The following is a 14,934-nucleotide window of genomic DNA, read 5'->3' as shown; positions in this document are numbered from 1 at the left end:
CAAACATTTGATGATTTATTCCGTGATCACATGGCGGTAGATGATGACGCGCAGTGTGACGTCATCCAGTGTCATCTCAGGTTTCCGTGTACAATTATTCCACAAAAGATAAACAATGAAAACATTTAAAGCAGTAAAACAATGTATATGCATGTAGACGGACTTTAACAAAGAAACACGTACAAATTAGCGTGCCGCCATGAAGGGTTGTCTTGACGCCTTGTCTTGGTGAGACGCTAACACACATTGTTCGCCATTTATACCTATAGTAATGTCCAGCGCGTGTTTTGATATCACTCCAAATCAAGACGAATTCTGGCAGAAACTGAACCAATGCCTGTAACAAACCAAAGCCAATGCTCTCGTTAGCACCTTGAGAGTTAACGCAGTCGTTGGACTCGGTTGTACGTAATATTTTGAGAGGCTTGTCGCCCCTAGCACACCATTATGTCCACACACATCAGTGTAGCTACAGACCCGAGCGCAGCTGGCTGACCTGTTTGTTCCCATACTAGTACGGCTCAGAACCGGGTTCGATTTCCTCCCCTTGCATGAATATTGCGTAGGTTGGACATAAGGAATTCTGTTACGACTGATGATAAATTCTTTGGTCTATTCATAAATATCATCAATGTCCTTAGTAAACAGAGACAAAATCACAAAAAGCTCAAAAAAGATATTTTCAGTTTGGTACCGACCAACATGAAATAATAATCGTCGCTGGTCACATAATTACATAATGAGCCACTGTAATAGACACATCAACAGACAACATCGATAAACAGAAATAAAACAAACACAAGCGCTGCATGGATATATTAAAATAGTATATTTGCATATATTGATATCAAACCATTACTTCATCCCAGCACATTCAGGGGATAATTTGTCTTCATTAAACAATAGCTGGAAAAATGGTGAGTGCAGCCACGAACAACAAACAAAACATACTTGGTAAATCAGGAAAGCATATATCGCCTTACCTGGCATGGGTACCCCTTCCACTAGCTACACAACCGATTAAGGCATGCTAGTTTTCTATCATTAACCGATGTCCGATGATCGCTAACTGGGAGAGCCTGATCAGTCGGTGTTTCGTTCAACCTTCAGAAACCACGTAGTGTTAACTTCACTGCGACTTAAGATGGCTCAAGCAGGTTGGTAAAAACAGAAAGGACATTCAAACCAGCCAGAAATAACCATGCGTCTATTAGCTGGTTCCTTGATAAATAGTACATTCACATCTTTGTTCGCTGTTTAAGGCTATGACGCTTCTATAAATGTGAGTCCGGCCAAACTAAGTTGAAGGTTACGATGTCACACCATCAACAGACGAATTACAAACACGCTCCACCCTTTTGTAAAAGGACTTCTGAATGTTTGGGCCGTCTGCTAAAGACGAACATCCATAGTACTATACTAACTCACCAACCTTGTCTCACCAACCGTATCTTATCCAAACTTTTGAATATCCAATACACAGACAACATACGACGGTGTCATGTTGGTATGAAAATAATAGTTAACTTAAAGTATCATTTGGGTGACACATTACGTTTTACAATAACTACATGAAATAATAAATATGGTGTACAATGACTCAAAGCTCTTGATGTGCAAGCAAGAAATATAAGACACGAGGTAGTCCCGACTGCAAGTATGAGCCGACGACTTCCGGTTGTGGCAACGGTGAATACGACTTTTCAGTCCTCCACTATTTATAACACTTCGGCCTTTGTGGCAATCATACAGTTATGCTGTGATACAGTTCGCCACAGTTGGTCCATACAGTTATGTGGTGAAACAGTTCGCCGCAGTTGGTCCATACAGTTCACAGATATGTATCTCACACCTTTGATAACGTGTGTAGTAGCTCTCTGGAATCCTTCTCGGGGTGCTGTCATAACATGGTCGTACTCTGCAGCGCTGGTGCAACCAGACAAACCCGCACGAGCTGTCGTAGCATTTCACACCCGAAAAGTAGTTACAGCTTGACATACCCGGATGGGCTGTTGTAACATTACACACTGGTATGTGTAGTTGACATACTCGGGCCCTCAGATATAACATAACACACAAACATTACAAATCCGAATGCGCAGTTATAACATGACACACCATGGCTTCTTGCCAGATCCCGAACAAGACACATTGTACTTCTTGGCCGCGTTAATGGCTGCCTCGAAAACGTCCTTCAGTCCGTCCTGAGTGAGGGCGGAACACTCCACATAACCCACTGCATTCATTCGACTGGCTAGCCTCTGGCCGCGCTGGAATGTGACTGGATTTTGGCCATCACGCTGCAGCTGCTGGACGTCGTCGCTGTACCCCTCACGTAAGTCTTTTTTCGTTCCTACCAGAAGAATAGGCGTCCGCGGCCTGTAGTGACGCACTTCCGGTATCCATTTTTCCTCGACGTTTTCATAAGATGCAGGGTTGACGACGGAGAAGCAGACGATGAAGACGTTGGTGTCAGGGTAAGCGAGGATACGCAAGCGGTCGTATTCCTCCTGTAAAACAGAAACGAAATACATATATTTTCAGGGAGACGGTGTTCAGGAATATGGATGGCGTGCGTATTTGGGTGCATAAATCACTAACTCCGAGGAAAGATTGTGTAATCTGACGGAATCTACCGCCTGAAAAATCAAACCAACCTTTATTATTGTGTTTTAGGTTGTAATGTGTTTTTTCCTAATGCGCCAACACTGAGCGATGACTATAACTATGTTTGGGGTAATTCAGGCCATTGCCTAAATAGTGTCAAGGGGAAAGGTGTACTGTTCAGTTTTTGAGTGAACATAGAAAAGGGATCAAAACAGTCTTGCTGGAAGCCAAATGGACAGTCAAAATCCTTACACGCTTCCGCCTGTCGGTCACTGACTAGATCCATGCTGGAATTCTTCACAACGTGTATCACTTTTTCTGCCTCTTTACAGAATTACGTCCCAGAAATGTCTACAAAATACGCGTAAGACCTCCCACCTGTCTTTGACAGATATTTATGTACTAAACCCTGTCGTCTAATACATTATCAATTGTTGAAGACTACTCTGAACCCTGCCTCTTCTTTTAGCTTGTGAATGCAGCCGACCAAGAGCACAAACTATAATTTGGAATATTAAAGATAAATCTTTCCAGTATACAGATGTACCAAGATAGTTTCACTGACTGGTATTTATGTATAGTCTGGTTCATAATTATTGAGAATTTTTCTTCTTACTTTGAGCTATCCTAACACCTCAACTGATTCACTGATACTTAAAACTAAGTAATGGTATAAGGGAGGTAACTCATCTTGGCCTACTGAGTATAGTACAATTAGAGTTACCTCCCCTGAATTTGTAGCAGACGTCATTTTCCTCAGCACTGTCAACAATGTCTGCTGAAGATAAAAGAAGGTTGATTTTTGAGTTGTGTAATCAAGGAATTGATGATGTAAATACATTGGCAGAGATAACAGGAACTCCTCTTTCTACTGTGTATAGGATTAGGAAGAATTTTAAAGAGGGAAAGGATTTTGGGCACCAGAAAGGAGCAGGGAGACCCAGAAAATGGGACTTCTCAGATCGCGTCCGGCTGGGAATTTTAGCGTCTAAAAAGCAAAGGGCAAGCATCTCCAACATCAGGTATGAAATGATAGAAAGGGCATCAGCAGTTGTATCAAAATCTACAGTTAGAAGAAATTTGATTGATCTTGGATGGGAGAAAAAGACTGGAATTCCTTCTCCTCTCATGAAACAAGAACATAAAGACAGGCGTGTTGAGTGGTGTTTGGCACATGAAAACTTTGACTGGGAAAATGTGATTTTTACTGATGAAAGCTCAATATGGGTATATCCCAATAATGTGAAAATATGGACATAGTCTGCGTCAGCACCGTTGTATCGACGACCTAACTACAGCCCAAAGTTTCATGTATGGGGAGGGATATCCTTATTAGGAACAACCCCGCTGTGTGTGTTTGAGGGAAATCTGACAAGTCAACGCTACACTAACATATTAGATAATTTTCTCCTTCCAAGTGCACATGTGTTTTATGGAAATGACTGGATTTTGCAGCAAGATAATGATCCTAAACACACCGCAAAACATGCCAAGCAGTGGTTTCAGGAGAAAAATGTGACTGCATTACCATTTCATGCATATAGTCCTGACTTAAATCCCATTGAGAACATTTGGGGGATGATGAAGGAATGTGTGAATCAAAAGGGGTTGACAAAAATTGAAGACATGAAGAAAGAAGTGGTCCGATACTGGGACAGCATAACTCACGAGACACTAACCTCTCTGGTAGGAAGTATGCCTACCCGTCTTAGACTGTGCCGTGAAGCTCAAGGAGACTTGATAAAATATTAAATTGTTACCTACACAACATGAAAAGGTCAGTTCACTTTCACAATACATTCAATTTTATCTGATTTGTTCTCGTTTAATAATATGAAATGCTTTAGCTATTCTCAATAATTTTGAACCATACTGTATATATTGTATTCAAATTCTCTTTTTCCCCCCCACCCCCCCTCCCCCCTCCCTCTTTCTCTCTCTCTCTCTCTCACACACGCGCGCGCGCACACACACACACACACAGAGACACACACGCACACCACACAAAAAAAAGAAAGAAAAGAAACTTGCCATGCTGTTTTAGAGCTTATTCATTTACTGGTATGACCACAGCCAGCATCGATAACAGTTTGGCAGAAGCAGTGGAAGATAGGAGACTGCGAATGCAGCCTTGAGGAATTTATAAATGTTCTTGCTGAAGTGCTCGTAGTGAATGAGTGAGTTTAGACTTGGGCCGCTTTTAGCAACATTCCAGCAATATGACGGCGGGGATCACCATAAATGGGCATCACACATTGTACCCATTAGGGTGAAGTGCTAGCAGTGTATGAGGTGGCGGGTTACGCTGGTGCACGCGTTGATCAAGTGTGTCTCATAGATGTTCAATGTGGGACAAAATCGGGTGATCGAGAAGGCCAAGGTAACACCTGAACATTGTTTTGCTGTAGGAAGTCCTAGCACACACGTGCAGCGTGAGGTCGAGTACTGTCATCCTGGAAAGATCAATCTTTGAAGTTGATGATGGGAACGCCATGACGTTGCACCATTTCGTCTCTGTAGTGAATCCCGCTCAATGAACTTGAAACCCGCACGTACCGAAGAGCTGCCCAGCCGCTAAGATGGTTACCTTCCAAATCTATCGACCCGCAGTGCACAGTTATCGGCGTAGCGTCTGTATACAACAGCACGTCTTAAAAGAAACCGAGACTCATCTGAGAACAAAATTGTTCTCCATCTTCCCCGCGGCCCTTTCACTCGTTGTCGATACCATTGTAGACTTTCTGCCCGGTGACCTGTCAAGACATCACGTCGAACTGGTCTTCTAGCAAAACGTTGCGCACTTACTGGTCGGAGATTCGGCGCAATCCGGGAATTTGAATTGTGATTGTAGCCCTCGTGAAGATATCTCAACCGGATGTAGCGATCCTGGGAGGTGGTGGAACCTCTAGGTCGACCTGACTTGGGCCTGTCATTAACAGTCACAGTACTCTTGTATCAGGTCGATACGTTTGAGAAGGTCTGCCTGTACACGCCTAAGTGCCTTGCCACTTCATGCTACGATGTAAACGGCCGATGGCGTTGTGTCGTTGATCTTATGGGCTCGGGAAATGGACTCCCGTTGATGTGACTTTTTAAATCTTCATTCATCGGCTTCATGATGCAATTGTATTTCATGTTGCGTGCAGTTCACGACAAACTAGAGTGTAACGTTACGTTTTTGTTTAACGTTTCTTTTTCTTAAACCTTACCTCGTCGGCAACCATTCCTCCACGTCGAGATTCAGAATGGATCGGTTTGTGCCAACTTTTTCCAAAACTTCAAACTGCTCCCATGTCAAATTACTATATTGTTGAATGTATATAATTTTACTGGAAAAATAAGATACGGATGTTGGTATTTTTATGATTGATATTTCATCAGAATGTCAGTGAATAAATAAATCATTATTCATAATTTACATATATCCCTAACCATGTTTGTCCAGTATCTGTGTGTGGGTGCGCGTGTGTGTGTACGTGTGTGTGCGTGCATCCTAATATGTATGTATATTAGTAGCGTAAGCACTCATCGATAGTATCGATGTTTGCCTGAACTACGCGATACGAGTGCATCGATACAAAACACATTTAGGCACTATATCAGGATATGTATATCGCGAGGATCCCTAATACATCGATACAAAACACATTTAGGCATTATATCATATATGTATATCGCGAGGATCCCTAATACATCGATACAAAACACATTTAGGCACTATATCAGGATATGTATATCGCGAGGATCCCTAATACATCGATACAAAACACATTTAGGCATTATATCATAAATGTATATCGCGAGGATCCCTAATACATCGATACAAAACACATTTAGGCACTATATCAGGATATGTATATCGCGAGGATCCCTAATACATCGATACAAAACACATTTAGGCACTATATCAGGATATATATATATCGCGAGGATCCCTAATACATCGATACAAAACACATTTAGGCACTATATCAGGATATGTATATCGCGAGGATCCCTAATACATCGATACAAAACACATTTAGGCATTATATCATATATGTATATCGCGAGGATCCCTAATACATCGATACAAAACACATTTAGGCACTATATCAGGATATGTATATCGCGAGGATCCCTAATACATCGATACAAAACACATTTAGGCACTATGTCAGGATATGTATATCGCGAGGATCCCTAATACATCGATACAAAACACATTTAGGCATTATATCATATATGTATATCGCGAGGATCCCTAATACATCGATACAAAACACATTTAGGCACTATATCAGGATATGTATATCGCGAGGATCCCTAATACATCGATACAAAACACATTTAGGCATTATATCATATATGTATATCGCGAGGATCCCTAATACATCGATACAAAACACATTTAGGCACTATATCAGGATATGTATATCGCGAGGATCCCTAATACATCGATACAAAACACATTTAGGCACTACATCAGGATATGTATATCGCGAGGATCCCTAATACATCGATGTATCGCCACAAGAGACGATATAGCCCAATATTACTTAATGTTGTACAGAATATTGTATTAGCCACAGGAAGGGAAGCTCTTTGAAATTCTTCTAAATTTAAAAATAACAATGAGCCTTATAGGAATTTATTTGGATCTGTTATTTTTGTTATACAAAGGGGTTGGTGCATGAGTGAAAAAGTGTGAACATTTGAACTCTATGAACTGTAGGTAAGATACAATTTAGATACGATACAATTTAGATAAACAGTCCTAAGAGTTGTTTTTTGTGATTGTGAATTCTGATATACATTGCAATGAATTGTGAAAGCATTGCTGAGGTAGACGTTCACCCATAAACAGGAGGAAACTGTTCACTAACGTTGGTAGATTCAAAGTTCTGGTCATTAGTATGCCACAATACATGCAGTATATGTAAGGTGTGGTGGTACAGGGGCAGTTAGAAGGTTGGTACGTGGTGACATATCGCTGACGTCAAGGAGCAACGTATGGTTGTGTATGAACATTTATTTGGTACGTGGTAACAGGTGGGAACATATGACGAGCGTATATATGTACACAGCACAGATGAGTACGATGTGATAATGGTGTTTGAAAACTCGAATACACATATAACAGTGTATGAAACTCCTAATAATACCAGGAAGCCCAACTGCTAACTGAAAAATGTTGCTGGCCCTGTGAACATGCAACCAGCCCTGTATTGAAAATAGGAAACTTAGGTATGGTGTTAAAATACTCTTATCAAAGAAGGACTTGTTGTGAGATAAACCTAATTATATGCAAAAGCAAATTTTACAAACCATAGCTTGCTGGTCCCCGTTGATTCATTTAGTGTCACTGCCATGTGAATGAGACAAACATGCAGTTAGAATGGTCAGTATCTTTGGCAAGAATGGCCTCTACATGTTCTTCATGCAGTCAGCACAGGGGATTTGTAACGCTCCTTGTGAAAAGTAAACGTGCAACAGCAAATTTAACAAAAACGAATTGGTCGCTGAAAGCATTCTTTAGACCAATCACGTTTAGTGTTAGATAAAAGGGTAGGCTGGTCTGTGGAAGTTACGATTTGAAATATAATGAACTATACATACAGACGTCGTCTAGCTACCACAAACAATTTTCAAAATATCACCCGTAGTCAGAGACATGGTAAAATATATACCTATGGAAAATGGATTGGCCCACAGGGCCGGCTATAAAGTAAAGTTGTAAGCCCACCATGTAACTAGCAAGCAGACGTTATTTCATACACTGGACGTATAACCATCCCATCGTAAGACTATCTACCCAGTGTTCAAATGTCAACCCCAACACACAACAACATACAAATACTGAACTATATTTAACTAGTTTTGCAACGAGAAATATAAATATAGTATAAATACAGTTGTATGCAGTACAATATAAGCAGTCATATTATTGTATTGTTGGTTGATGGCTTTTATTACTAAAGAAATGTATTTGTCTGTCTCAGTATTAGTTAGTACACCGGTAACAGGTGGCTGACGCCCGCTACGTTTTCCTGTGATGGTGTGTGCAGAAATTGTGACATGTCACTCTAGACCCAGCATGATGATTGACTCACCTGTCCCGCGGTGTCGTACAGACCAAGTACAGTTGGCAGCCCATCTACCGTCACCGTTACTGCAACAAAACCGGAATGACATTATCCCACCGAAAGAGGTAACTGAACCAAATGTTCACCGCCTGATCCAAGCCTCTAGCTTTGTTACCTTGTTCCAGTGGAGTTAGTTCCCCAAGACCACTTCTCTGCATACTTAAATTAACACGCCATTGTAACGCTGATGCTAGGATAGTGTGCAGGCAGTGATGAGAAAGGTGTGCCTGTCATATTGATAGACGACCATGTATCTGGATTTGTTCGTTGTACCTTCAAGGCCGCACTGAGTAAACTTTAGCTATTTGACGCCGCTCGGCAAATTATCGACTTGGGACAAGTTTCACGACCGCCCGATCGGGAGCGAGTATGACCACCCGAACATGCACCAACCATTCAGCAAGTATGACCACCCGAACATGCACCAACCATTCAGCGAGTATGACCACCCGGACATGCATCAACTATTCAGCAAGTCTGTCTACCCGAAGATGCACCAACCATTCAGCATGACCACCCGAACATGCACCAACCATTCAGCAAGTATGACCACCCGGACATGCATAAACTATTCAGCAAGTCTGTCTACCCGAAGATGCACCAACCATTCAGCATGACCACCCGAACATGCACCAACCATTCAGCAAGTATGACCACCCGAACATGCACCAACCATTCAGCGAGTATGACCACCCGGACATGCATCAACTATTCAGCAAGTCTGTCTACCCGAAGATGCACCAACCATTCAGCATGACCACCCGAACATGCACCAACCATTCAGCGAGTATGACCACCCGAACATGCATCAACCATTCAGCGAGTCTGTCTACCCGAACATGCACCAACCATTCAGCGAGTATGACCACCCGAACATGCACCAACCATTCAGCAAGTATCACTACCCGGACATGCATCAACTATTCAGCATGTTCAGCATACTACCCGAAGATGCACCAACCATTCAGCATGGCCACCCGAACATGCACCACCCGAACATGCACCAACCATTCAGCGACTCTGACCACCCGGACATGCATCAACTATTCAGCGAGTATGACCACCCGAACATGCACCAACCATTCAGCAAGTATGACCACCCGGACATGCATCAACTATTCAGCATGTTCAGCATACTACCCGAAGATGCACCAACCATTCAGCATGGCCACCCGAACATGCACCACCCGAACATGCACCAACCATTCAGCGACTCTGACCACCCGGACATGCATCAACTATTCAGCGAGTATGACCACCCGAACATGCACCAACCATTCAGCAAGTATGACCACCCGGACATGCATCAACCATTCAGCGACTCTGACCACCCGGACATGCATCAACCATTCAGCAAGTCCGACCACCCGAACATGCACCAACCATTCAGCGACTCTGACCACCCGGACATGCATCAACCATTCAGCGAGTCTGTCTACGCGAAGATGCACCAACCATTCAGCGAGTACGACCACCCGAACATGCACCAACCATTCAGCGAGTATGACCACCCAAACATGCATCAACCATTCAGCGAGTCTGTCTACCCGAACATGCACCAACCATTCAGCGAGCATGACCACCCAAACATGCATCAACCAATCAGTGAGTATGACCATCCGAATATGCACCAACCATTCAGCGAGTATGACCACCCGAACATGCATCAACCATTCAGCGACTCTGACCACCCGGACATGCACCAACCATTCAGCGAGTCCGACCACCCGAACATGCACCAACCATTCAGCGACTCTGACCACCCGGACATGCATCAGTGAGTCTGACCATTGCCTGTGTCGCTGTCTACAACGAACAAATTCTCCTGTGTAGCTGTCTACTGTAGGGAGCATGATCTCCTGTGCCGCTGTGTACAAGGAACAACATCTCCTGTGTAGCTGTCTACTGCAAGGAACAACATCTCCTATATCAATGTCTACCACAAGGAACAACATCTCCTCTGTCGATGTCTACTACAAGGAACAACATCTCCTGTGTCACTGTTTATAACGAACAACATCTCCTGTGTCGATGTCTACTACAAGGAACAACATCTCTTGTGTAGCTGTCTACTGCAAGGAACAACATCTCCTATATCAATGTCTACCACAAGGAACAACATCTCCTCTGTCGATGTCTACTACAAGGAACAACATCTCCTGTGTCACTGTTTATAACGAACAACATTTCCTGTGTCGATGTCTACTACAAGGAACAACATCTCTTGTGTCACTGTTTATAAGGAACAACATCCCCTGAGTCTCTGTCTACAAGGAACAACATCATGCAGTCAGGGGTAGTATTCCTGTCATGTGTCAGAAGTCACGGACATACACACACGTCAATGTGAAGAAGGTTTATTAAAAGTAAATACAGTTTCAGGGAACGATAAAACATACCATATCTCAAGATATACATCTCTTGGAAATGACTAATGATGTCCAACCAGAATGCTAAAAGATCTGAAAATATGATGTCATGTTCCGTCCTGGATCCCGGAGTGCTACACCTCTAATTCTATCACAAAATACCACACACCCATTCTATCACATATGTACCAAACATTCATTCTAGCACATGTACCACACACCCATTCTAGCACATGACAGATATATATTCTATCACATTTGTGCCATGCATCCATTCTAACACACATGTACCACACACCCATTTTATATCATATGCCCATTCTATCATATATGTACCACACCCCCACTTCATATATCATATGTACCACACACCCACTTCATATCATATGTACCACACACCCACTTCATATAATGTGTACCACACACCCACTTCACATCATATGTACCACACACCCACTTCATATCAAATGTACCACACACCCACTTCATATAATGTGTACCACACACCCACTTCATATCATATGTACCACACACCCACTTCATATCATGTGTACCACACACCCACTTCATATCATGTGTACCACACACCCACTTCATATCATATGTACCACACACACACATTCCATCACATACTTACCACACTCCAATTCTATCATATGTACCATGTGCCCATTCTATCACATGCCACACATCCGTTCTATTATACATATACCAAACATCCAATTTATCACATTCTACTACACACCCATTCTATCACATATTTATCACACACCCATTTTATGTCATATGTACCACATGCCCATTCTATCACATATGTACCACACATCCATCCTATCACATATGTACCACACACCCATTTTAGCACATATATACCACACACCCATCCTATCACATATGTCCCACACATCCATTCTATCACATGTACCTCACACATCCATTCTATCACATATGTACCACACACCCATTCTATCACATATATCCCACACATCCATTCTATCACATGTATCTCACACACCCATTCTATCACATATGTACCACACATCCATTCTAGCACATATGTACCACACACCCATTCGAGCACATATGTCCCACACATCCATTCTATCACATGTATCCCACACACCTATTCTATCACATATCTACCACACACCCATTCTATCACATATATCCCACACATCCATTCGAGCACATGTATCTCACACACCCATTTTATCACATATGTACCACACATCCATTCTATCACATATGTACCACACACCCATTCTATCACATATATCCCACACATCCATTCTATCACATGTATCTCACACACCCATTCTATCACATATGTACCACACATCCATTCTATCACATATGTACCACACACCCATTCGAGCACATATGTACCACACATCCATTCGAGCACATGTATCTCACACATCCATTCTATCACATATGTACCACACACCCATTCTGTCACATATATCCCACACATCTATTCTATCACATGTATCTCACACACCCATTCTATCACATATGTACCACACATCCATTCTAGCACATATGTACCACACACCCATTCGAGCACATGTCCCACACATCCATTCTATCACATGTATCTCACACACCTATTCTATCACATATGTACCACACACCCATTCTATCACATATATCCCACATATCCATTCTATCACATGTATCTCACACACCCATTCATCACATATGTACCACACATCCATTCTAGCACATATGTACCACACACCCATTCGAGCACATATGTCCCACACATCCATTCTATCACATGTATCTCACACACTCATTCTATCACATGTAAACATCATCATTATATCATATATAAACTTACCGAATGGCTCCAGTGTACTTATTGTAGAATTCGTACATAATTCATCTTAGTATCTGGGTTTCATGAAATAGGGCAATATTCCAGGGAAGCAAATGTAGGGATGCAATTCATGTCACCTCATGTGACACCCACGAAAATGAAAGTTTAGATAGAGTGTGCCGTAAAGTAGTTCATGTTTGCTAATCTATCCTCCATGTTAATCACTCGAAACCCTGATTATAGACCGCATTCACAATGCTACCTTAACTCAAAGGTTGAAGTCGTAGTTTGTAAACACAGGCAGACTCTTGGTCGAGGCCTCACTAATGAAACGTTTAAAACGCCGTACGTCTCAGTCCGCTTGAGGATTGGCGAGGATTTTCTCCTTAGTGTACAGAAAAACTCCGTTGATTTTGTTGAACCTGGAAATAGCCGAGAAGCCGGAGAAACGGCCTAGCCTACAGAGCACCTGGAAACTAAAGGACTAAATAGAGCCCAAGCGATAAAAAAATCTTTTCTCGGCATACTGCGCGTACTTTAAAGCAAGCACGCATGCCTGCCGTGCACGTCTCTTGCGCTACTGCTACGCAGTCTAATGACACGAGGATATTGGATTGTCTCACGCGCGCTGACAATGCAAAGAATTTTTCGCTAAATGTATGAAACGGCCGAGACAATAAGCGCATCTTGAATATTGCCGTCTTCAGAACGCAATGGACGGCCAGGAGAACAGTCAGGTCAAATTGGTGCTAAACCCTCTTTTACTCACACGGACACGCGATTGTATAGCATAACATGCGGTATTTTTTCGATTTTCGGTCCGTTCAATCGGGGGAAGAACAGCATGTCTTGAACTCAACCCCCTCGATTGCAACTTGAGCTCTTCCACATGCATTATAGACCGTACTCATTATGGAATATGGGGGTCGTGGTATCGTTTAATCGATACAGACAGATGGCTAGGAAACAAAGGAATACATTATCGGATTCAGGTGAATACATATCAAAACGACCATAAAATAAATTTCTAAACCAAAACACTTACCTGCGTAATTTTCGAAAACAGTAGGCACATGATCAGTGGGGAACTTGTTAGTGGTGTAACTGACGAGTAGACACGTCTTGCCCACAGCACCGTCCCCAACAACGACGCACTTGACATAATCGGCTCCTGAGGGTCGCGCATCACCCCCGCCCTCCATCCCGCTTCGTCTGGACTATAAACAACCTAGGGTAACAGTCCAGATGGGTTGGTAAAGAAACAACTCGCTTTTCCTCTGCAGAAAACCCAAACGCTGAAAGATGCTGTGTGACTCGCTCGCCGTCTGCTCGCTGTGCGCGTGACGTCACAACCAGGAAACAGCACTTGACAGTGGAGCGTATGCGCGTTCAGCCCTGGCTTCTGGTTGCTGTGTCGACTACGCTGGAACAGGCTGCAAACTCGTCATGCGTTTCTTTGAGAATGCACGTGCCACAGGAGTAAACCTATCCCTCTGGGAGTTAAAAGCGAGAGGCGTGGATCCGTCTCTCAGTCCTGTCTTTCAGGCTGCAGTCAGTATCTACTCGCTATTATAACTACTACCCTTGTCCAGATAACAGATCAAAATGCGATTGCATTCATGGGGGGCAAGTTGACATTGTCAGTCGTCGTGAATACCCGTCATGCTGACTATATCATAGTGCTGATAACATAAAGAAGTGGATTTTCAAATGCCAGTAGTTATACTTTTATAATATGTATACGTTGTCATGGCGATGAACAGATGAAGGTGTTGATTGGTGCGTTAAGTTTACATTGTGTCGTCTAAATGGTAATATGACTGTGGTAAATCATGTGCAATAAAGTGGTGCGGTACTATTACATGAGTGTGTATGAGAGAGAATGCAATATACATGTACAATAGCACGGTCATACAGAGAAGGCCCGTAAAGGATAGCCAAAGGATAGCGAGTTCTTATATCTTCATTAATCAGTCCTGGGCCAAATGTTAGAAAAGTCCCTATCTTTTAG

The 14,934-nt window shown here is 42.6% G+C and overlaps 1 protein-coding gene across 1 annotated transcript; it reads right to left on the bottom strand.

The window, feature by feature from the left end:
- Positions 1-2: 2 nt before the first annotated feature.
- On the bottom strand, positions 3-14,631 carry LOC137270054 (cdc42 homolog). The gene is made up of 3 exons (XM_067803863.1): positions 13,969-14,631; positions 8,700-8,758; positions 3-2,510 (listed from the first exon to the last, which is right to left on the bottom strand). Exons 1-3 carry the CDS (start codon positions 14,123-14,125, stop codon positions 2,103-2,105), a joined length of 624 nt encoding a protein of 207 aa, XP_067659964.1. The 5' UTR covers positions 14,126-14,631; the 3' UTR covers positions 3-2,102.
- Between the last annotated feature and the right edge of the window lie 303 nt (positions 14,632-14,934).

Source organism: Haliotis asinina, unplaced genomic scaffold, assembly GCF_037392515.1.
Source record: "Haliotis asinina isolate JCU_RB_2024 unplaced genomic scaffold, JCU_Hal_asi_v2 scaffold_27, whole genome shotgun sequence".
Taxonomy (NCBI): Eukaryota; Metazoa; Mollusca; class Gastropoda; order Lepetellida; family Haliotidae; genus Haliotis; species Haliotis asinina.
Note: the sequence above shows the minus strand (reverse complement) of the source record. Positions and strands in the feature narration are given on the sequence as shown.

Excerpts from the sequence above, each read along its gene's own strand:
- LOC137270054 (XM_067803863.1), bottom strand. The coding sequence starts at position 14,125 with ATGGAGGGCGGGGGTGATGCGCGACCCTCAGGAGCCGATTATGTCAAG. Across the intron at positions 8,759-13,968 it reads TGTTTTCGAAAATTACGCAG|TAACGGTGACGGTAGATGGG; the intron begins GTAAGTGTTTTG and ends GTTTTGTTGCAG. Across the intron at positions 2,511-8,699 it reads TGTACGACACCGCGGGACAG|GAGGAATACGACCGCTTGCG; the intron begins GTGAGTCAATCA and ends TCTGTTTTACAG.